Genomic DNA, 25,867 nt, shown 5'->3' on the forward strand with positions numbered 1-25,867 from the left:
TTTTGTACTATGCTATGTTATTCCCAAAAATGATTAAGATGATACCAGAGAAGTGGAGAAAAATATTTTAGTACCGAAGAGAGATTAGATTATGGTAGTTAATGAATCAACTTACAAGTTATATAATGAAGTTATGTAATAATGTAATGAAATATAAGATTAAAAAATCATATTGGTATAAAAAGATGAATTTATTTGCATGCTATAAAGATCTATTATAGATTTGATCTTTGTGGCCATGCAATTGTGCAAATAGAGAAAAGGGTTTTATTTATCTTGAAAATGCATATGATCTTGTGTTATGGAAAGGATTTGGTATGCATGCATGAAGAAAAATATTTTTTTATAAGATATTTTAAAGTTATTAAAGATATGCATGGTGAAACATGATCTAGTATTATAAGTTGTTGTGGAATAACTAAATATTTCTTGGTTGTAATAATATTACATCAAGAATAAACATTAAGACCGTATTTTTTGTTTTGGTTATGAATATTCCTATAAAAGATATTCAAAGAACTTTGGAGTATGTCTATTTATAGATGACATTGTTTTTAATTGGTGAAGCCTCTATTAAAATAGGTGAAAAATTCGATCAAGAAAGGATGCTTTAAAAAATTTGGCTTAGAGGATTGGCAAATAATGAACAGCATGCAACTTTAGTCATTATGAAATTGATAATCATTGATCAATATCTAGAAATAAAGTGATTCTTAAGAGTGATAGATTTAAGTATCTTGAATCTGTCTTATAGAGGAATGTATAGGTATGGATGAGGATATAAATTAAAAAAGTTAATATTAGATCATTTAAAATAGAGAAATGCCTTAAGAATACTATGATGATAAGATAATATCATATAGACTTATAGGTCAATTTACAAAATTACAAGTAGACTATACTACAAAGTTGAGCTTTGGACAATAAATTAGTGTGATATAAATAATGTATGATAAATATGAAAGAACTGATTGATAAATTACTATTTTCATAAAGAAAAGAAAAAATAAATAAAGAGTAGCACCTGAAGATAAGGAGATATTATTCTATGCGGTCATTGGATGACGTCTAGAGGCGATTCAGGAAGCGCCATGTCATTTTTTTTGCTGTATACCGGTGCTGTGTATCGCTATATACCGGGTGACGTGGCGCATCCTGATTCGCCTCTGGACTGTTCGGTGACCGCATAGAATAATTTTTCGAAGATAAAGAAGTGCGAAATATTTGTGTGTTTTTCTGAACGTGAACAAAGGAGGATAGGCTATGGACCAATAAGTTGAGTACGTGAAATGGTATCTGAGGCTAATGCTGATGACTGTTGAGAGTCCAAATATAGTTTGGTTAGACTTGAAATTGTAGCCTAGTTTTCTTACTTTAGTGCATAGTTGTATGGTTACTAGAATGTGCAGATTAAATTGTTTTCAGCTCAGGTTTTGGTACTGCTATTTAGGAGCTGTCACTAAGGTCAGTATACTGTTGCAATCGTTCTTCTTTCTTCATGACGACTGTACATGTTGAGCCAAATGCAAGCACAAACCAGTAATACCAAAATAGTGATCTATAAGTAACTTCTACCTGGTTTTTCTTATCCAATCGCCAAAGCTTCTGCTATCACCATGTTACGCCGGCCCAGGTGGGGCCGGGTGGTTTGCCTGAACCGGTACCTAGTGGACCGGTTTGGGTTTACCACCGCCGGCTCAAGCAAGGGGAGAGAGGGGAGCCGGCCACTCCTTTGGGCCCCACACCTTGATTAATGCTTGTTTGGAGGGAAGAATTTGAATTAGGGGCTGTTTAGGGAATTTCTAATTCTCCTTTGTCTTTAATTAGTACTTAATGTTAGAATTAGAGTTTCATTTTAAATTTGAATGAGAATTTGGGATCTTCTTGGAGGCATGGGCTATAGTCTTCTTGGCTAGAGATTTTGGAGAGTTATTCTTCCTCTCGAATTGAAGAATATTGTATCGTCGCTATTTTTATTCATCTACTAGTGGAATACAAGTTGTTTGCTTTGATTTCCTTCAGATTTCTCTTCAGTTTTATCTGTTTTCCACTGGTTTTGCCTGTTTTCCTGCTGTAAACAGCATTCTCTTTGCTGTTGGTTCATCAATTTGGGTTGGGTTTGCTTGCGAACTCAAGTATTACCTTAGGGTTACTTGCAAATTCTAGTATTTCCTATCAAATTGGTATCAGAGCGCTGTCTTGGGACAATCGGCGCTGAAATTTTTCAGCAAGGAATTTTCATCCGCAAGAAATCTTCTCGGAATCCTTGGGAAGGAAGATGACCGAAAGGAAAGTGGAAGTATTGGAGGGAGAATTAGGCCAACTGAAGACCGGTTTTGAGGAAAGAACTGTTGATTTTCAAAACCACTTCGCTTCCATCAGTGAAAAGATGGATGAGAGGTTCACCTCCTTGGAAGACATGATGAAGAAGATGCTTGAGTGCAAAGAAAATCTGCTGACATTTGAAGCAAAGGAAATCACCGGCAACAATGGGAGATGCGGGAACCCGAACCCATTTAGGGGCAGGGAGAACCCAGAAGTGGAGATCCTTGAGGGGAATGATGGAATGCCTCCGCTAGAACCACTTTCTAGAGAGGAGATGATCATGGGCTATGAAAGGAGGGGTGTTGAATTTTTGGTGAGAAGGGATGAATTTTACTGCCAGAGTGTTGAAGATGAAAGGAGAAGAGGGGAAGATGAGGAAGGGCTTAGGTATGATCGTCGGAGGGAAGATCGTGACCACTGGGGAACATTTCCTTCTCGAGGAATGGGAGGTTATGGAGGAGTTAGGGGAAACGGGAGTGACCCGAGGGTGAGGAAATTGAAGATGCCTATCTTTGAGGGAGAGGGTGCACATGACTAGATCTACAAGGTGGAGCGGTACTTTGCAGTCAATGGATTAACAGAGGAGAAACTGACAGTGGCAAGACTGTGTTTGGAAGGGAAGGCATTGGCGTGGGACCAATGGTGGGACATGAGACCGCCCATTCGAAGCTGGAGAGAGTTCAAGGATTGTCTTCTAGAACGTTTCCGAACCAGTAGGGGAGGAGATTTCTACGAGTAGTTCTTTGCCCTGACGCATGATGGGACAGTGGCATAGTACTGTGACCGGTTTGAGTATCTAGCAAGTAGGCTGGATCGTCTTTCTGAGACCGTGTTGGAGGGGAACTTCATGAAAGGGCTTAAGCCAGAGATCAGAGCAACCGTAAGAGTGATGAAACCGCGCGACTTGGGGGAGGCCATGGAGTTGGCGTAGCTGGTTGAGGACCAGAAGCATCTAGAGAGGGGGGCTCAAGGCAGTAGCTTTGGAGGATCCTATAGGATGACTACTACTTTTCTAGCTCCCAAAGGAGCTGCACCGGGAGGTTCACGAGGATCGAAGGAGGGGGGCTAAGGGAAATTTTAAGAAGCTGACGGAGAAGGAGATCCAGGAGAAGCGGGCTAAGGGGTTGTGTTTTAGGTGCAATGAGAAGTACATGCTAGGGTGATGCAATAAAAAATTTATGGGGATGCTAGATTGCATATAAACTTGATGTTTTCCTTTAAAAAATCTACAATAAATGAAACAAAATGACACCTTACAACTTTTATATTTAGAACATAAAAACACCTATAATTTTTCCTTGATTGAGAAGAAAGATACAATTGGGGTGGGAACTTGCGGGGAGAGAAGAAATAGATAAGAAGCCCAAGACGAAGTAATAGAAGAAGGAGAAGACGAAGAGGCATAGCTCACAAGCTATCAAAAAATCCTCATGTTTTAGTTTCCAAGAATCTTCACTAAAAACTCCTTATAATGTCACAAATCAGCCACCATATATAGGAGAGGAGAGGGAGCCAAACAACCCAAACAACCGCCCGCCAACCCAATCAGAAAAGGGGAAGCAAAAGGCCAACAAGCAACGATTGGAGCAGCACACGAAGAGGCACACGGGAGCAGCCAGCTAACAGCCAGCGCAAGGGGGGAAGGAACCGGGCTGAGGGAAAATTGAAAGGCCAAACAGAGGAGGGGAAGAACTTGGACAGCATTATTAATGAGCTGAAAAAGGCAGCAGCTCATCATAATGAGCTGAATAAGATGCAAAACACAACAGCTCTCCAAATAGGTAGCATAAACCAAAACAACCAAGGTAAGAAGCTTGGGTAAAATCCAAAAATCAGCCCACAAGCCATGGCACATCAACACCCCCCTCTGCCTACATCAAATTCTTCCTCGGTTGAAAGTTCTCATCTTCTGAAGAGAGTGAATATGGACTTTCCTTACACATCGAATGATTCTTATACAGTTCTGAAATTAGAACTGCATACTTTCTTTGGATCCTTTCTCTTTCTTGCTTAAATTGTGCTTGAAGAAGTTGCTTTCTTTTTTCATACCTTTCTATACATAAGTGTATCTTCATTTGAAATTTGTATAACTCATTTAGAATCGGATCGGTTGAATTTCCTTCGGGTGAGAGACTGATGTTTGTTGGAATGCGAATTTCATGACTATTGGGCAATGGAGTTTGACTTTCAACATTGGCGGGATCGTATTCATCTTGAAATTCTGTCGGCTCTTGACTTGAGATTCTCATAGGATGATGGTTTGGACTACTCATTATTGTAAATATATATGATATATATTGTTTTTGTTTTAAAGACTCACAAAAAGACTTGCACACAACCTAAATCTCTGATACCATTTTTTTTCTTCAAGACTTTAAAAAAAAGGAAGACTCGACAAAAACCTATGCTCTGATACCGAATTAATGCAATAAAAAATCTATAGGGTAGATAGATTGCATATAAACTTGACTTCTTCTTTAAACAAAATACAAGAAATGAAACAAAATGACACCTTACAACTTTTATATTTAGAACATAAAAACACCTAAAACAACTTTTCCTTGATTGAGAAGAAAGATACAATTGGGGTGGAAATTTACGGTGAGAAGAAATAGATAAGAAGCCCGAGACGAAGTCATAGAAGAAGGAGAAGATGAAGAGGCATAGCTCGCAAGCTATCCAAAAACCCTCAGGTTTTAGTTTCCAAAAATCTTCACTAAAAACTCCTTTTAATGTCACAAATCAGCCAACATATATAGGAGAGGAGAGGGAGCCAAACAACCCAAACAGTCGCCCACCTACCCAATTAGAAAAGGGGAAGCAAAAGGCCAATAATTAATGGTTGGAGCAACACACGGGAGCAGCCAGCGAACAACCAACGCAAGGGGGGAAGGAACCGAGCTGGGGGAGAACCGAAAGGCCAAGTAGAGGAGGGGAAGAACCCGGACAACATTATTAATTAGCTGAAAAAGGCAGCAACTCACCATAATGAGCTGAAATAAGAAGCAAAACACATCAGCTCTCCAAATAGGCAGCACAAATCGAAACAACCAAGCCAAGAAGATTGGGTAAAAATCCAAAAATTAGCCCACAAGCCATGACACATCAACAACCCCCTCCTTTGCCTACATCACAGAGCATAAGTGTAAGGACCTAACTCTTCAGGTTCTCAACGTCTGCGATGACGAGGAAACTGAAGAGGGAGGTGAGAGCGAGTTAGTAGAGGAAGAGGAAGAGAAGTTACATCTGGACGTCGTAGAAGTTTCTCTAAACTCTATGGTGGGATTCACACCAAATCACACCATGAAGGTGAGGGGAGTAATAGGAGATCAGGAGGTAGTGGAACTGATCGATAGTGGGGTCACCCATAATTTTATCTCTAACCAGATTATAAATCTGTTAGTGGTGAAATTAGTGGACACGGGAGGATATGCAGTGATGATGGACACTAGGAAGGTGGAGATGGGGAGAGGAGTTTGCAGGGGAGTGGTGTTGACCATTCAAGGGAGGATTTTCTTCACTTAGAATTGGGAAGTACCGATGTCATCGTGGGGATGAAATTGCTGCAGACTTTGGGGAAGACTAAGGTCAACTGGGGTGCTCTGAAGATAAAACTGATGGTGGAAGGACAAAGGATGGTGATCCAGGGTGATGCAGGGTTGTTTAGAGCCAGAGTATCTATCAAATTCATGATCAGATCCATACAGGAGGTGGGAGGTGGGTATTTGGTGGAGCTGCAACGCTTGGAGAGGATCAGTGTGGGGGAAGAGGGAGACATTCCAATGGTGGTGCAACCACTCATACAACAGTTCAAGGAGGTTTTCCAGCTACCTCAGGACTTATCACCACTCAAAGAGCAGGAGCATACAATCCTTCTAAAGGATGGGGTGTCACTGATTAGTGTTCGATCTTACCTCTATCCCCAAATTCAAAAAGATGAAATTGAGAAGTTGATTCAGGAGATGTTGGAGGCAGGGATTGTCAGACCCAGTGTGAGTCCTTTATCTAGTTTAGTCTTACTAGTTAAAAAGAAGGATAAGAGCTGAAGGTTTTTTGTGGATTATAGAGCTTTGAACAAGGAGACTGTACCGGATAAATTCCCCATTCCGGTGATCGACAAGTTATTAGATGAGGTGCACGCAGCAGTAGTGTTTTCTAAAATGGACCTGATGTTGGGTTACTACCAAATCAGAATGAAGGAGGATGATATTTAGAAGACGGCTTTCAGAATGCACGAGGGGCACTATGAGTTCTTGGTGATGCCATTTGGGCTCACTAACACCCCTGCTACTTTTCAGTCTTTGATGAATAGGGTGTTCCGGCAGCATCTCATGAAGTTTGAGATGGTCTTTTTCGCTGACATTTTGGTGTACAGTTAGAACTGTCAATAGGTTCGGGTTTGGAAAATCAACCAGTTTGAAAAATTGGGTTGGGTTCGGGTTGACCCGGGAACCCGGGAATGACCCGATATGACTTGGAATGACACAGAAGCCTGCTGCCCGGAATGATTCTGCCAAGGCTACCCTGCTTGCCCCGGCTGCCCTACTTGCCTGCCTACCCTGGCTGCTTGGCGGCGTCACGTCGGGTCGCGTCCCTAGGCCAGCGTCGTATCGCGTCCCTAGGCCAGCGTCACATCGCGTCCAGCGTCAATCGTCGAACAATTCCGTGTTGCGTCTCGAGGCCAGTGCCGTCCATGTTAGTTGCCGAGCAGCTCCGCCGCCTTCATGCCAGTTCCGCATCGCGTGCGTCCCGCGTTAGCCGTCAGCCCGCTTTTGTGTTCGTGGGTCGGGTCAGGTTGACTCGAACCTGAAGCGGGTTGGGTTCGGGTCCAGAAAATCGACCCGTTTGCAAAAATAGGTCGGGCCGACTCGAACCCAAATAGTGCCGGGTCATTTTCGGGTTCAAGTCGAACCCGACCCGTGACCCGAAATTGACACCCCTAAGTACAGCCAAGCAGAGGATGAGCATTTGGAGCACTTGAAAGAGGTTCTTAAAATTCTATAAGTATATCAGCTGAAGGCTAACCTAAAGAAGTGTAGCTTCACCCAGTCTAGGGTAGAGTATTTGGGATATGTAGTGTCTCAAGAGGGAGTGGCGGCCGATTAGTCAAAGATTGAAGCAATGCAGAAATGGCCAATGTCTAGGAACATCAGGGAGTTAAGGAGTTTCCTAGGATTGACTGGCTACTATAGGAGGTTTGTGAGGGGGTATAATACCATTGCTTGGTCGTTGACTGAGCAATTGAAGAAGGATAATTTTTTGTGGGGAGACACAACAACCCAGGCTTTTGAGAGGTTAAAGAAATCAATGACGACAGTCCCAGTGTTAGCTCTTCCGAAATTTAGCCATATATTTATAGTGGAGACCAATGCATCAGGGTATGGCTTGGGAGCAGTGTTGATGCTGAATCACAGGCCTATAGCCTACTTCAGTTAGGTGTTATCGACCAGGGCTCGATTGAAGTCAGTATACGAGAGAGAGCTGATGGTCATAGTCTTGGCCATTCAGAAATGGCACCCTTACCTTTTTTGGATAGGCATTTCATTGTTCGTACGGATCAGAGGAGTTTAAAATACCTGTTGGAGCAAAGGATGGTGACAGAGGAACATCAGAGGTGGCTGCCAAAGCTTTTAGGCTATGATTTTGTGATCCAGTATCGACCGGGGGTGGAAAATAAGGCGGCTGACACCTTATCCAGATGTGTTGCGGAATTTCAGGAGTTGGCAGCTTCAGTACCATTGATGGTTAATTGGGGGGCCATCAAGGAAGAAAGCATACAAAACGAAGAGCTGAAGAAGATCATGGAAGATTTGATGAAGGATAGTAGTAGCCATTCGGGGTTTTATCTGGAGGGGGAGAGATTGTTATATCAGGGGAGGTTTGTGAAGTCACGAACATCAGTACACATTCCGCACTTATTACAGGAATTTCACGGCAGTGCAGTTGGGGGTCATTCAGGAGTACATATGACATATAGGAGGCTGGTATCGGAGCTTTACTGGAAGGGGATGTATAAGGATGTTGAGAAGATGGTGGCAAGGTTTGAGGTGTTCCAGGGAAATAAATATAAGGCAATGGCACCAAGAGGGTTACTCCAACCATTCGCACTTCCAAACAGAGTTTGGGAGTAAGTGTCCATGGACTCATCGACAGCCTACCTTGCTCAGAGGAATTCATAGTCATTTTGGTCGTGGTGGACCGACTTAGTAAGTATGCACATTTTATCCTCCTACGATATCCTTACACCGCAGTATCAGTAGCGACAACATTTATCAGGGAAGTTAGATTACACAGGATTCTTGAATCGATTGTGTCTGATAGAGACAGTATTTCTCAGCCAATTTTGGAGGGAGCTTTTCAGGATGCAGGACACTGTTTTCAAGAGAAGTACCGCCTATCATCCACAGACAGACAGATAGACCGAGGTGGTGAACTGAAGCTTGGAAACATATTTGAGGTGTTTTACTTCTGAAATACCACGGAAGTTGGCTAAATGGTTACCATGAGCTGAATATTGGTATAATACTTTGTACTATTTTGCGTCCCAAATAACTCCTTTCAAGGCGCTCTATAGAAGAGACCCTCAACACTTAGTGCATTTTGGGAGAGGAAACACACCAGTTTCTTCAGTCGAACAATACTTAGATGAGAGAGACCAGGTGTTGGAGGATTTAAATAAACATCTGGGGAGGGCACAACAAATCATGACGAAGCGAGCAAATACACACAAAAGAGACATACAATATGAAGTGGGGGAGAATGTGTTCTTGAAGCTAAGGCCCTACAGGTATAAATCAGTGGCTAATAGGAGGAACGAGAAATTGGCTCCGAGGTACTTTGGTCCCTACGAGATTTTGGAGAAGATTGGAGCAGTGGCGTATCGTCTAAAGTTACCCTCCTCCGCTACCATACACCCCGTGTTCCATGTGTCACAATTGAGGAGAGCTCTAGGGGAACATGCAGTGAGTGCAGAGTTACCTGCCACAATGACAGAGGGATTGGAGATGGTCATGGAACCTGTGGAGCTGGGAGGGGTGAGGTTTGATAAAAAGGGAAACAAATAGGTGTTGATCAGATGGAAGGATTTTCTCGACTACGAGGCTACTTGGGAGCCTTATGAGAGTGTGAAGCGCCCGTTCCCTTACTTTCACTTTGAGGACAAAGTGAGTTTTTGGGAGGTGAGTAATGTTACGCCGGCCCAGGTGGGGCTGGGTGCTTTGCCTGAACCGTTCCATAGTGGACCGGTTTGGTTTTACCACCGTTGGCCCAAGCAAGGGGGGAGTGGGGGGCCGGCCACTGCTTTAGGCCCCACACCTTGATTAATGCTTGTTTGGAGGGAAGAATTTGAATTAGGGGTAGTTTAGGGAATTTGTAATTCTCTTTTGTCTTTAATTAGTGGTTAATGTTAGAATTAGGGTTTCATCTTAAATTTGAATGAGAATTTGGGATCTTCTTGGAGGCATGGGCTCTAGTCTTCTTGGCTAGAGATTTTGGAGAGTTATTCTTCCTCTAAAATTGAAGAATATTGTATTGTTGCTGTTTTTATTCATCTACTAGTAGAATACAAGTTGTTTGCTTTGATTTCCTCCAGATTTCTTTTCTGTTCTCTTTGTTTTTCACTGGTTTTGACTGATTTCCTGCTGTAAACAGCATTCTCTTTTCTGTTGGTTCACCAATTTGGGTTAGGTTTGCTTGCAAACTCAAGTATTACCTTAGGGTTAGTGGGTTACTTGCGAACTCAAGTATTTCCTATCACACCACTGATAATTCTTATTCTGCAGAATATATAAATATGATGGCCATCTTGCAATGAATCTGTTTAACCCTTTTGAACCAGTAACATTTTTTTTTTTCTTTCCATTGTTCTTCATTTATGTATTTTCTTGTCTTCATCTAATATCTCCTGATGCAATCTGATTCTATAACTTCTTCAGGTGAGCGGCTAAGTCCTTGGGTTGCTATGGGATGCTTCGCTATGGGTGTTTCCATGATAATATTCTAAGGCGTCGCTGCAGTTTTTTGGCTGGTTTATTTTCTCCTGGCTTTCTAGCGTAGCGATGTAAGAGATTTGGGTTTCGTTTGTAGCAGCTTTCTTAATGTTACGAAAAAATTGCTTTAAGAAATAGTAAGAAAACTGTCCTAAATGAGCCTTGATGGTAATACTGCATATTTCTCGTTTACATAACATTGTATTTGAACAAAGGCTTTGGGTTTTCGATCGATTCTGAAGGTTTGAATTTGTTTAGCTATGTTTGTTAAGTATTGAATCAAACTCAAATGAGCACAAGCTTTTTATGTGGTTAAGGAACTTCTCAGTGCAATGCTGAAAGATTCATCTTTTAACAATTAGAATGTTGAGTAAATGGTTCATTTGATTATAAGATCTAAGGCTTTAGAGGGCTATCGATACAAAAGATTAGTATATTATTGATCTTTGAAAGTGTTGAGGCATCAGTTTTATCATTAAAGGTGATATCAATTAATGTTAACTGGCTCTTAGAGTTTATTTGAGATATATATATATTTTTTAATATTTTTGCTCTCTTCAAAGTGGTGGCTATTTTGTCTGGCTATTATTTTTTTAGAAATTTTTATGGTGAGTAATTTTTTATGATTAAATTTGTTGAAGTGTATATATATATATATATTCGCAATAATTTTTTTAAAAATATGTTTGCTTATAAATTTTTTATGACTATTAGTACAAATAATTAGAATCACCCTAAACTAGCCCTTAATTAAGTTAAATGTATTTATATGCTTTGAAGAAAAAGCTCGTTACATTTCAAGATTAAAGAAATTTCTTATTAGATAATTTATGCTTCGTTTGGGATGACTTTCTTATTACTTCTTAAAATAACTTTTTAATTTAAAAATTTTAATGTTTCTACTAAAAATTACTTATAAAAATAATAAGAAAGTTGTCTCAAATGAAGCTTAAATGAAGAGTTAGGCTTTATTTGGGATGTCTTTCTTACTGCTTTTTAAAACAAATTTTTAGTACAAAAATATACTAAAAAATTGTTTTAAGAAGCAGCAAGAATTGTCATCCCAAATGAAACTAAATCTTTTTGGTAGGAAGCAGAATTCATCATTTTGTTTTCTTAAGTATGTCAGCTATATTGGTTTATATGATTTCTTTAATATTTTAATAGTACTATTGTGGTTATGATTTAATAATAATTGTTTACTACTTTACTACTTCAATATTCGTGCTTCAGTGTTTTACTGGCCTTTGCACCATATTGATTTTTAGCTTTTATTATTTTTTTGCTCAGATTCATAATCATATTGACTGGTAGAGCTATAAATTAACTCATTTCATACAAACTATTTTTTTCTTATGTTTTGAGTTCATTTGTAGGATTTTGGAGAGCGTTGAATTTTTTAGCTCATTACATATAATTTGTATTATTTCAATTCACATAATTCATCAAGTTTTACTGTTGTTTATATATATATATATTGATCAGTAGATTTATTTCCGCCGACATTTTATTATGGGAATAAATTAGATAGCTCTTATCGTTCTATTTCAAATTTACTGATCAAAACATCTCGAGAAAATTCTGGGTTCAGGCTCGGTTCAACTCGTTTGACATATGGGTCGAGTTTGGTTTTGCATGTCGACTTGCTTCAAAAATAGGGTCGATTTCGTGTTGACTCGAAAATCCAAAATCGACACATGTTGGCTCGTTTAGAAAATCCTGCCCTCCCATCTCATGACTCACGCAAGCAGCATGCCTTAGATCTTTGACTCTCCCTCTATCTCTCGATCTCATGACTCACATAAGCAGCAAGCCTTACCTCTCGAGCAAATGGACCTTTTGCGACCACTCGTAAGTCACACCTTCTTATGATCTGTCGAATCTCGATCCGCAATGGGTTTTGCCTCCTATAGCTCCAATCGGTCCAACCACCTTGAGATGCCACCTCCTGCAGGAGCCATTAATACATTGACTCCAGTCACGATCTTCTACTATGAGTTACGCTACCTCCTGCAATAGCCATTAGATCTACCGCTTGTCTTTGGCAAGGAGAAATCACACTTGAATGCGCTCATTTCATGTTTGCGGGTGGGGTCGAGTCAACCCGGTAACCCGCATGGGTCAGGTCCAAGTTGAATTTCCTAACCTGTTTGCAAAAAAAGAGACAAGTTAGGATCAACCCGTTTAAACTCGGGTCAATCCAAATTCGACCCGAACACGCAGACCCATTTTGACATGCCTATAGAGATGTGAATGATTAATTTATTAATATGAAAAATTCTTATACGTTTTGGCGTTAATGCTTTGATTTTTCCGACTTAAGGTTCCCGTTCTCTCTTTTTTGGCCTCTATTAGACGAACAATTATTACGTCCTCCGACCGGACGTAGAGGAACGTCCGGTCGGAGGCAAATTCCCGCCAAAAAACGCAAGAGCCATCCAGTATCAAGATAGCAAAACATTACAAATTTTCCAGTAATTTCCATGAATTTTTCCAGCTCATAACTTTGTCAAAAATGTTCCTCTTAATCATAAACAGCAGAGAGATATGACAAAGAGAAGAATTACCAAATCTACGAGAATTCCTTTCTTTCCAGATATGATACATTGCACAAGACATCACAACTTTGTAAAAATTTTTAAAATCAGCTTTGCCTTTAAATTCCAAATGCATCCAATCCAAAAACTGCATAAGATTTGGCCTTAAAAGAAAGCTATTGAGACCAGGAATAAGCTTAGAGATAATATCAAATGTGTAATGGCATTCAAAGAACAGGTGATTCACAGATTCTTTGTGCAAAAGGCAGAGACTGCACAAATCCGGCACAACAATATTCCTAGCTTTCAGAGCATCAGCAGTTTTCAGACCACCTTTAACCGCAAGCCACATATAAACAGCATGTTTAGTAATGTATTTTTTAGGCCAAATCAGCTTATACCAATCACAGTTGGGGGAGTTAGAGTAGAACTCTTCCATGAAATCATTAAACTTTACATTGGCACATTTTTTTCACAGCAAACAATTCCCTTGATCAGCAGCAATAGAAAATTTTTCACAAATATCCCTCACATTTCTGAGTCTTATTTCCCTGTGACCAGCGACTCCACGCACGTCCACGTGCTGCAAAGGTTCCTTAGTTCGTGTATGAGCTTTAAGATTCGCACAACGAAGCTAATCTTGATACTCACTTCCAATTATTTGATTGATCACAATATATATAATTCATAATCGGTCTCTCTCTTCGTAATCCGAAAGCAAACTCTACCACTAGAGGAGAGTTCCATCGGCACAGAGAACTCTAGTGTTAGGGTTTGCGAAACTAGGGTTTGCCATGCCGAAGAACAAGGGAAAGGGAGGTAAGAATCGGAAGAGGGGAAAGAACGAAGCCGACGACGAGAAGCGCGAGCTCGTCTTCAAGGAGGACGGACAGGAGTACGCTCAAGTCCTCCGCATGCTCGGTAATGGCCGCTGCGAAGCTATGTGCATCGATGGCACCAAGCGACTCTGTCACATCCGAGGCAAGATGCACAAGAAGGTCTGGATCGCCGCCGGCGACATCGTCCTTGTCGGCCTTCGTGATTACCAGGACGATAAGGCGGACGTCATCCTCAAGTACATGCCTGATGAGGCTCGCCTCCTCAAAGCCTATGGAGAACTACCGGAGAGCACGCGTCTTAACGAGGGTATCGCCGGCGGCCTCGACGAGGAGGAAGATGGCGCTGGGGATGACTATATCGAGTTCGAGGACGAGGACATCGACAAAATCTAGGCTTCCAGAGATTACGGTTTGGAATTTGCCTCTGCCTTTCGATGACCGTTTTCCCATTCTGCTCTTGTTCTCTTTCAGTCTTTGACCATTATTACTATTATCTTGTCATACGTTGAATATGAGATCCTGTTATAATAATTACTCCAAATGATGGACCAATATGTCTGTAATAACTTGATAGAAAATTGTGATTTGAATGTTCCCGATGGATATATCTGCTACTTGTGTTGGATTGGCTGGGTGATTAGGCAGCTTGTGTTAAGGAAGCGTTTATGTTTGTAGCTTGATGGAATTATGGGATTTGAATATATCCTTTGGATATTTGTTCTACTTATGTTAGATTGGATGCATGTTTATGCATCTTCTGTTAAGAGTGTATTTCTAAAGGAATAACAAATCTTTATGAACCTTGCTCTTCTTTAGCTGTGATCAAATCTGAACAAGCAAGTCTTTTGTTTTCTTTCAACACATTTGCTGCTTTCTTCTTTATCTGTGTCCTGTTTTTTTTCCTAAGTATAATGAACTATTCCTTTTCTTTCTAAGGATTTTAACAGTCAGTTTTAGCCCCATTGCTCTAATTGGTATTTTTTTTACTTATGCCATCACACTTTTATCTTGCCATGATTGATGTTGGAGTCATTTTACTATTTTTGTGAAGTTTTCTGTTTTTTATTTGCTTAAATGTCAAACTCGCCTCTGCATTTTATAGCTTGGATATTGTGAACATTATTTATACATCGCTTCGAAGATATCCCTCTTCCTTTTCTACTTTATTGATTGATGAGAGAGGCTTGCATAGATATGAGTGATTGTATCTGTTTTTGTTTTGAATAATAATGCAAATGCAAATCTTCGAGGGCTAGGGGCTGAACCAGTCTTAGCTCTTAGAGGGGGAAAACTTATAAATAACACATCTACACAGTGTGTTTAATTATGCTAGAGGAGCAATCACCTAAAAATCATAGTTTTTAATTTTTTTTAGTGGGGGCAATTGCCTGAGGACTCCTATACCGGACATTAGGGGGTTCCGCCCCTGAGGAGGGCTATATGATTCAAGGGTTACATATTTTTTATACTGGTTAAGATGTTAGCTTGTCATATTGGTATGCCAAGTGTTCAAAATTAAGGTTGTATTTGTTTGCCTTAAGCCAGATAATATGTTTTTGAAAATAATGAATTATGCTAAACACATTATTTGATTGAATATAGTTAGAAATCGACTCTGACTCTTAAGTTTCACACACACACAGTGAAAATGAAAGATGAAGAAGTCATCTTCCAAACATATTTTCTATCTACCGACAACCAAATGAGCCGTTTAAGTACATGTGGTCTCATTTTGATAATGGTTCAATGGGTCTTTAGAGATATCAGCAATTCTCTAATTGATGTGTTGTTTGCCATCTGTTTCATGGATTTCTATTGAATAGTTTGATGCTTGTTATGCGCACATAGGCATGATCCTGCTTTCCGGAGGTAATTGTCATTCCATGTATTTGGATTATTGGGCTGGTTGTTTCCTATTGAACATAAAAGTTAATTAACGAAGTTGAACAATGATGGAGGGTATGAACACCATCGGCAACATTTTTATAGAAGGATTATCAAATGAGTTTCCATTACTTAGGGAAATTTAACAAGCAATTGATCTAGTGTCAGAATCCCAGCTTACAAACCCTCATTAAGCACATAGAGTTGAACAGGTAAGTAGTTAAATTGCTTAGCAAAAATTTTATTCATGAATGCCTAAGCCCACATGTGGTCCCAGCTTTTTTGGCTCTTAAAAAGATTGCACTCAAAATTTATATTATGAAAAAAGTATAAGTGCCAGCCTTCGGTTCATTTGAAGGGCCAAAACTTTTGCAATGAGTTGCCTTCGGCACATAAAAGACTATATAGGTAGGGCTTCATTTTATACCTAATGAGAGGTTTAAGAGTTGAGAAAACTAAAGAATATTACGTTTTTTTAATGATCATTATCGACAATTACCTTTAACAATCATTACAGCCATCGTTAGATTTTTGTCATCTGACTATTATCGCATAACTATTCATATGTAATTTTGTTCTAGATACTTAATTTTTATAATCCCTACAATGAGAATTAGCCAATTGTTCTTAATTATGTGTAATTACATCCTCTTTGATTGTGATAAATACTTGATTCTTATATCCTTCATTATTTAATAGATTCATTTAATTGGGGAAGGCTCGATGATTTTTTTTCCCTTTTTTGATTTTTTACATACAAATTTAATGTCTCTTAAAAACTTGTATCCATGTGTATTTAATATTTGCATAAAGTTAAGAAATTAAAAACTCTACTGCCATAAATTTTAGCACATAATAGTGTAACGCCAACTGTTGGAAATCATATACCAATATCTTATCAATATAATAGCTATCATTAGTAAACCTAGAACTTGTTGTCATTGCAAGTTCATCTCATCTTTTCATGACACTCAACCGGCATTGAATCTTTCACCTATCTTAGGAGAAATTATTACATCCGGTCAAAAATCGAACGGTCCGAATGTAAACCGAGCAATACCGAGTCCAAAATACCGGGTTTTAGGTGACGTGGCGCGTGGTTATTGATCTCTGAATGCATTCGGACACCGGATGTAATAATCGCTCCTATCTTAGTGGAGTGAACCCGGCCTCCACTTATGAAAACTCCTCGTGTATAATGAAATTATACGAGATGAATTATGACATCTTATTTGAGATGAATTTTCTATGAGAGATGAGAATAAGCTTCTTCCTTGATGTAATTTTTAGGAGTTTTCATCTTTAACAGATTAAATTCTCCAATTTCTATTTTCGTGGGCTTTAATTTACCTTTTAATGATCTGTATGATGAGTCATATATTCCTTATGAGCATTTAAATGAGTCATTTTGATCATTATAAGCCTATCATATATATTTAGCAAGTTTTTAATGCACTTTTTTTTATCAATTATTTCCTGCAACTCGAAAAAGTCGAGCTCACTTTCTACTTATTGGTAATAGTATCCACAACTTTGGCCATCTTGCTTAACTTTTTATCGAATAGTTTATTACCTATTGAAGAATTTTCAAATATTCTTGTCATCTCTGGGGGAATCTAACAAAATAAACGAGAATCCTAAGAAGAGCAATTCAAAGATTTTCCTTTTAAGTTCATCTAGGGGTGCAAACGAGTCAAGCCGTCTCGCGAGCCGGCTCGGGCTCGACTCGGTATTAGGCTCGATGAGCCGAGCTTATTGAGCTCGTGAGTTGAGCTCAAATATGATTTTGAGCTCGATAGCTTATCGAGCTCGAGCTCGAACAGGCTGATGCTCGACTCATTAGTTTGTCGAGCAGCTCGACGGCGTAACTTGCAAGAGGGAAATGCAAACCCACGAAGCGGGAAATTGAAGTCGCGAGCGAGAAAACAAAGTTGCGAGCGGGAAAAAAAAGATGAATCTCAACGACGTGACGATGACGGCGGGGCGAGCTCGACGACGATCTCGATAACTGGAAATTTCAAGCTCGACGAAGATCTCGATGGCAAACGGTGGGACGAGCTCGATGAAGATCTGAAAAGCAGAAAATTTTGAGCTCGACGACAGACAGTGGGACGAGCTCGACAACGATCTTTAAAGCAGAAAATTTTGAGCTTGACGATGATCTCGATGGCAGACGATAGGACGAGCTCGACGACGATCTCAATAGTAGAAAATTCTGAGCTCGACGAAGATCTCGACGGTAGACAATAGAACAAGCTCGACGACGATCTTGATAGCGGGCATTTTTGAGCTCGACGGCAGATGCGACGAGACGAGCTCGGGATGATGGACTCGACGACAGACACGAAGGTGAGCGATCTCGACAACATACAAACCTCAGGGCGTCCACGATTACGCTAAGACTGCTCGGTACGATGATCTTGACAGTAGATGCGACGACGATGACGAGCCTCGGGAGGACGGACGCTACAACCAGTGATGGATCTCGATCTCGATAGCGGAGCTCGACAGCAAAGCTCGACGAGCCGCTCAACAAGAAGACGAGTCGACCTCGAGCTCGGATTTTGAGCTCGACTCGAGATCGAGCTCGCTCGAGCTTGGTCTTTGAAAGTCATGCTCGACTCAACACCACCTGACTCGAGCCCGACTCGACTCATTTGCACCCCTAAGTTCATCAAATTCCAATAGTAGATCATGAGTTATTGCTAGGCATCTTTCTTGAAGGTCTTCATCTCATACTTTTCTAATCCTCATTGATGTGAAAGACAACTCATTTTTATGCTGATTTTATTCATAAAATAGAAGCACAAATTATTAGTGATGAAGCAATTCATACACATTGAAAATAATTTGAGCAATCATCTAGCAAACGAAACAATGCTCAAGAAAGTATTCCTTAAAAATAAGGAAAGTATTTCCTCCTCATTAACCCAACAATAAGGAAAGTATCGGCCATCTTAATAAGAGTGAATATATAAATAGTTAAAAGGAACGCATGCTGCTTAAGGCATATGGAGTTAATATTTAATAGCAAGAGATCGGGGAATATTAAGTGGCCTCATCCTTTAAAATCAAATTAAGAAAATATTAAGTAATATTATCTTTTTTATCATAGTCAAGGACATAAGCTACTAAAGCATGCTGGAAATTGAAAGAGAAAATTTATAGGTTAATCCAACAAGGTTATCTTTGCCAATTTATTCAGAATTGAGCTGCTTAAACATGAAATAGCCCCATTGGGGGGATCATTAAAATTAGGAAAATTTACATACATACCGTTATATACTTATTATTTTACATATCTAACACCTCATACATTAATATTACACATATATCACTCAAATCCCTAATTTATATCATTTCTACCACCCCATGTAACGCCTTCCTCATGACATTTTTCTCCCATCTTGTCGGGCGAGAATTTGAGAGTAAGTTAAGGCAAAACTGAACGGGGAATCGCAGCTTGCAAAAAGGGGGGAAGGTAAGTTCTGATGCATGTTCTCATTTTTGTTCAAAATGATTTGGTTTGCTCGGAGACTGGTTTGTTGTCCGTCACCTACATGCTGAGTTTCATTAAAAATTATCGGACCTCATTAAAAATTGCATGTTCTCATTTTTGTTCAAAATGATTTGGTTTGCTCGGAGACTTGTTTGTTGTCCGTCACCTACATGCTGAGTTTCATTAAAAATTATCGGACCTCATTAAAAATTGGTGGTCTTCATTCCTAAGTAATTTTGTTAGCTTTTCCTGGGATGGTTCTTTGTCGGACTTCAAAATGATTTTGTAGCTATTAAAAACTGAAGTTATATCTTTACCAAATTACTAATGAAGATGCAGAGGACATTACAATTTGTTTATCCACAAAAGCTACATATCATCAAAAAAAGGTTAGGAAGACATTACCGTGAAGGACAATGCGAGCACTAGCTGTATTAGCCTCAAATGGAGGAAAATCATGAGACATCTGGCGAAGGAAATTTGCGAGACTTCGGGGCAAGGGGGATTTCGGCGGGAAGATAGACGTCGTGAGGAATGTTTTAGACGGAGTGGTAGAAATGATATAAATTAGGGATTTTGGTGGTGTATGTGTAATATTAATGTACGAGGTGTTATATATGTAAAATAATAAGTATATAGTGGTATGTATGTAAGTTTCCTTTAAAATTAATAGTCGGCGAATCGACAATTGGTTGGGGCAATTAAGACTATAGCTAGAGGACCTCTATTGCCTCCTTAAATTATCCTTACCATTCCTAAGCCAATGATAAGGAAATCCCGCATTAATCATTCTACCACATTCAATGATTTTGATTTAGAAGCAATATGAACTTCACATTAAGATCTTCTTGTTATTAAAATTGTGAAGGGTGATCCTTATTTTAATATTAAGAGAGTGTTAAATGATAATAGAAGCTTATTATTCTATCTCACATTTCTTAGCTTGAACCTAAAAAGTGAGAAACTTCAATCAGTTGCTGGATCATTATATGAATTTGATACTAAATCGATGAGGGTAGAGGCAATTGTAATAACTCTTCTTTTCACCATTGGAGAATTTTCCTTACAAGCTATTTATTTGATTTAATTTTCTATAATAAAATTGGAATTAGCTTATAATTATATCCTTATTACCACATTAAAAAAAAAAGTTTCCATCTATTACTGGGGTTGCCAATTATGAAGAAATCCATAAGCAATATAGACATGTTATATCGGATAAGTTTATCTATGATTATCAGTGATCTTGAGTATTGAGAATTTTGATCTTCAAGATGAAGATATGCTATAGAGGGCCTTTCTTATCGAGGAATTAGTTTGCATGATAAAAAATTTATGGTTGAACCTTACTGCCAAATGTTGTTATGATAAAAAAGGATATTAGAGTTAGTAGAATATATATATATATATTATATATATATATATACTAATTTAAATAGAGTTTGTCAAAGAATAGTTTTTCCCTTACTCGTATAGACTAACTAGTGGGAAATTTTTTAGGACTCATAGTTACCCATATGAGAATTGAAATAAACAAAGAGAATATTAAAGCCATACAAAATAAGACACCTCTAAGAAATATAAAGAAGATATAACATTTGAATGGAAGAATAGCCGTCTTATCTCATTTCTTAGCTCAATTTGAAGATAAAATTTTGCTATTCTTTAGGACACTTAAGGGTATATATAATTCTGTTTTTTTAATGTATAAAAGAGTATGAAGATGCTTTTGATCCATTTAAAACATGTCTAGCTTCACCACCTCTAAAATGAAAGGCAATTCGATGAGAAATGTTTTATTAATATTTTGTTGTTTCCCTCAATATAATAAGTTCAATGTCAATACATAGATAAAACTGTTTTGGCATTAATTTTCTCAAGAAGAAAGTTACACCTATATTTTAAAGATCACATCATTAGCGTCCATACACAAATGTCACTTAAAACTATTTTTCAAAATTAGAACCATCTGACTACTTAATCAAGCGGTCAATGAAATTAGAACCTAAAATTTATTTTTTACTTTGGTTGTATATCAAATCACAAGTACTTGTTGACTTTATTATAGAATGCACCATTCCTGATACAATCAAATCACTTCCTCTCACTCATTATCACCCAATAATTTATTACATGTTGATAGAGCATTTATTAGTTTTGGTGCTGAGATAGGGATTTTACTTCTCTCTCCTTAACCTGATACATTAGAATATGAGCTTTACCTAAAATTCACTATAACTAACAATGTGATTGTCTATGAAGCTTTCATAACTAAACTATGACTTGCCATAGATTATGTGGTGAGAAAATTTAATGATTTATCATGTCTCAACTTGTAGGTTCTCAAGTAAAATGAGATTTTGGCATATAACTCATAATTAATATAATATCTCAACTTAGTGAAATAACTCCTTTTTTGCATTAGTATATATTAAATTATCCATGTAACTCGGAATAAAATGCTCGGACATATGTACTTTCTAAATTTGCAACTTCAACAATTGGAGATTTATATAAAAGAAAATATGTAGAAGGTACATATTTTAAGTATGGAAGGTCTATAGGAAATACAATATGTAGAAGAATTGAAGAGATCTCTTAGATGGACCCCATAAGCTTATTTGTATGTGAAGGGATGCTACTTGAAGATTCAATAATGACCATTTGTGTTCAATGACTAGCTACAAACTTCATAATAAGTGGGGATGAACTGTATAAAAGATCATTTATCGGATCATATCTCAAGTGTCTTCCACTATCATAAGCTGAATATATATTTTGAGAAGTTTATTTAAAAATATGTGGTGAATAGTTGGGAGGTAGAGTGCTTGCTTAGAACATCTTAAGATATAGATTATATTAGCCTATAATAATGCATGATGATTATAAATTGTTAACAAATGTAATAATTATTAAGTGCATTCTAATTTCATATTTCACTAATAGAATTTTCTTCCCTCCAAGGATGTTGGCCCTTTGCTTAATAGGGGATTGACATTATGAAATCTTTTGTCATACTTAATAGATAACAAAAATTCATTACTTTTGTTGTTGACTAATATACTCGGTTCATGTTGAGGCACTTAAAAAATTTACTGAAGTAAATGTCAAATATTTTGTATAGAAGAACATCATTTGTCACTTAGACCTTCCTATAATTAACTTCATATTGAATTGGTCCATTCAAATATCACATATCCTCAAATGAATAGACAAACAAAAGAAACAAATAAAATAATTCTCATAGGATTAAAAACATGCCTTAAAAAGACTTGTGGCAATGTGTTGAAGAGCTTTCCAATGTGGTATGTGCTTATTATATGATATCAAGAACCCTAATTAGAGAAGCATCTGGTAATATATGTTTAGGCACCAAGTAGTTATTCCTTTTGATATCGGTGCCCTAAGCTATAAGGTCCAAACTTTTAATATAGCTAGTAATGAGGACAAGCTCAATTTTCATATTGATCTCTTCCAAAAACATGTGATATAGCTTCACTTAGAAGTACAACTTATCACTAACAAATTGCTCATTACTTTAATAGAATGGTGAAAACTCGAACTATCTCTATTTGAGATAGCCTTGTGAAGTCTAGAAGTTGCAGTGAAGAGACCCCGATATAATAAACTTTCACCTCTTTAGAAGGGATCATACGTACCAGTTTCCATGGTCAAGTTTGAAACATTTAAACTCAAAGATATAGATGGGAAGATACTCTTTTGAACTTAGAGTGTTAAAAATCATCGAAGGGGTTATCAATGACTCTAAATAACCATCATATACGGTTCTCTGTTAAGCTTTATCATATGCAAGGCCATGGTTAAAAAGCTTGAAAGTCATCAATTGTCTAAAAGACAGCAAATTATTACGTCCGGTGTCCGGATTCGTTCGGACATCAATCCAGACGCGCCATGTCACCCAAATACACCGGGCCCCAGCGTATTTTGGTGACGTGGCGCGTCTGGATTGGATGTCCGGACGTCTGGTGACTGGACGTAATAATTCGCCCTAAAAGACAGACCAATCTTTATTTTTAATTTGGAATACCTATGTCCAATTAAAGTGTAATCAGTCCTAGGGGGCTTCCATTTGACATCTTTATACATGTTAACATCATTTTTTTATAAAATAACCTCATATATGTTAAAAGTTTTAATGATCTTAGTTATATCTATTATATCACAGGCTAAAATTTTAGATAAAATCCCATTCTAATAATCTAAGAAATAGAAACCTAAGAAAAACTTTTCATGTTATTTATTAATATAAAGAAGATTTATTAAAATTATAAGATTCTTGAGCTGAGCATAAAATGTTTTTATTTTATATGTAAAGAGAATACATTTATATAACATTTTATATAACATTAATACTATTATCCGTGGTTGAACCGCTGTCTTCATCATCTTCTACATTTAGATAATTGACATTGGATGAGAATGACCTTTAATGTTCGCTCTTGTCCTATTGTGCACTAATCGAGTTCCTTTTAGAAACCTCGAATGAAACCTTCTTCACACAGAGATACAAACATACATACATACATAATAACAAGCCATCTAAGCATTATTTTGAATCATGCTCTTACAAGTAAAAATTTTATTGAAATCTTTTATAGCCCTTGAAGATAATAATATAGTTTCAATCTTAGCCATGATAAAATTGTCCCCTTATCTGATAATTGAGCTCGTAATTTCTTTTCTTTTTTTCTCCTTAAAATCTATTATCTTCATCTTAAGAGTCTTCAAACTATTCACATTTCAACTAATTTTTGCTCATGCATTGACTAAATTATTTTGAGCGGTTTGATCGATCTCTTGGCACTGCAAAGAAAAATAAGTTATCATAGTTGATAATTTGATCTTAAATTTTGCCAGTTTATCTTCCACGTCCATCACCTGCATATCTGATACAAGTACATGATATTCATGAGAAAAAATTAGAGAAAAAGAGAGTAAAAAAGAACTTACCAAGTCATTAATTCGTTGATGTATGTTGCATGAATGGTTCAACATCGCTTCAAGAATATGTAATTTCAAAAGACAAATATTTGAGGAAGAATGTTTATATAATATCCTAAGATTCTTAAAAATGAGATTATGTGAAATATGAAAAATCTTGATCCAGCAGGCAATGATGCGATATTGTTCTAGCAAGCACATCAACTCAGCGGCACCAGTGAACATCATTGCGGCATTGAATGTTCTATTCTATAGTAACTCTGGGATCGACATGCAGTACAATAGTGTTGGAAAGTTGGGCGTCGTTGCGCGGTCACTGAATCATGTTCTAATATATTTAATGTAAATATCCCTCACCACCTTGCCCATACCCACTCATTCATTTGGCTTGCTGGGGAAGGAAAGAAAGGAGAAGGAAAGGAGAAGGGAGAGAGAAAAGAAATAGAAAGCTCTTCGGGGCTTTTTCGTTCATTGCTTATGTAACAAAAGTTGTTATGATCATTGTAAGCGACATCTACTCTACTTCTATTTTTAATAATTTTGAGTTTAGCATCTCTCTCCCTCCTGAAAGTGATAAAAATATGTCATCTTTTGTTCTAATAAACTTTTATATATCATATAATTTTTAGTATGTGATATATATCATTATTCTAAATATTTTGACTTATTTATATGGATTTTATGGGGTAAATTGATAGTTATGATTTCCTCAAGTTAATGAATAGTGTATAAATTCTCCTGCATTTCATAGATCAAGAGCATAATGTACAAAACATGAAAATAATATATATGACTTGCATATGATTATAATTTATTTAGCATAATATGCATTTTGGCATAATACAATCATATTGATGAGCATACTATGTCGATCTACATATTATAAAAATTATATATAATATGTACATGATGTGTATATGAATGATATGATGTGCATAAGAATAGATTTTTTTTTTTAAGAATAAATAAAATGAATGAACTGATATGCGAAATAAGATAGATGAGATTGATACTAATATGATTGATAATACAAATGATTGATAGCTCATAAAGATAGATTAATGAGTGATAAAATGACTGAAAGTGGAGACATATGACAAATACAATATATGGCTAATAAGATGGATGACTAATATGTGAATGACAAGAGACTGATATGATTGAGAAGCATGAATGATAGATATATGAATGACAAAAGGACACGACTTGTTAGTGAAACGGCACAACTGTTCACTAAGTAATTGATTCACTTCAACAAACGTTGCGGCAGAGCCAAAATAGTAGTGTAGCGACATTCATTCATTTTTTTGTGTGCAACAACGCCGACCTTTCAAGCGCCACAGTGCCAGTTACCTACTTTGTGTTTTCTATAAATAATATATTTGTAAGAGAGTTTAGTCACATGTATAATTTCAGTACTTTCAAAACACTTCTCTAAATTTCTCTTAGAGTGACACTAAGATATTAGAAAAGTATTTGATATAATCCATTAGAGAGTTTTAGTCAGTGTTTGTTGAAGCAATTCTGTAAGTTGAGGGAGAAAGATTGTAGAAGAGACGCTTTGATCAATCCTAATGATATCTTGCTCTTGTATCTTTGATTTTCCATGTGATTAATGAAAATGAGTTTGCCTAGTTTCTATATGATGCCCAACTAAACCTCTTGTTTTGGATTAGTAATGTAAAATGCATGTTTAGTACTAATGTAGATTCTTGTGCTACAATGTTTAAGATATTTTCAATATTTATTCATATCTTACTTTAATACACATAATGATCATATATGTAGTTAAAATATAAGTTAATTACTTCAATATAACTATAGCCTTTGGCT

At 37.5% G+C, this 25,867-nt stretch overlaps 3 protein-coding genes across 3 annotated transcripts in view; 1 reads left to right on the forward strand and 2 right to left on the reverse strand.

Annotated features, from left to right (window-relative positions):
- Positions 1–12,773: 12,773 nt before the first annotated feature.
- LOC110105713 lies at positions 12,774–13,289 on the reverse strand. Its single transcript, XM_020835314.1, has one exon. The coding sequence runs from the start codon at positions 13,287–13,289 to the stop codon at positions 12,774–12,776; it is 516 nt and encodes a 171-aa protein (XP_020690973.1).
- A 253-nt stretch (positions 13,290–13,542) lies between these two features.
- Positions 13,543–14,500, forward strand: LOC110105711 (eukaryotic translation initiation factor 1A). Its single transcript, XM_020835312.2, has one exon. It carries the CDS (start codon positions 13,645–13,647, stop codon positions 14,080–14,082), a length of 438 nt encoding a protein of 145 aa, XP_020690971.1. The 5' UTR covers positions 13,543–13,644; the 3' UTR covers positions 14,083–14,500.
- Positions 14,501–23,668: 9,168 nt separating this feature from the next.
- Positions 23,669–25,867, reverse strand: part of LOC110105715 — a 44,019-nt gene continuing 41,820 nt past the window's right edge. The window contains exon 11 of the transcript XR_003701422.1: positions 23,669–23,979. The gene's annotated coding sequence lies outside the window, so the exon portion shown is untranslated. The remainder of the gene's footprint in view (positions 23,980–25,867) is intronic.

Source organism: Dendrobium catenatum, unplaced genomic scaffold (genome assembly GCF_001605985.2).
Source record: "Dendrobium catenatum unplaced genomic scaffold, ASM160598v2 fragScaff_scaffold_803, whole genome shotgun sequence".
NCBI lineage: Eukaryota > Viridiplantae > Streptophyta > Magnoliopsida > Asparagales > Orchidaceae > Dendrobium > Dendrobium catenatum.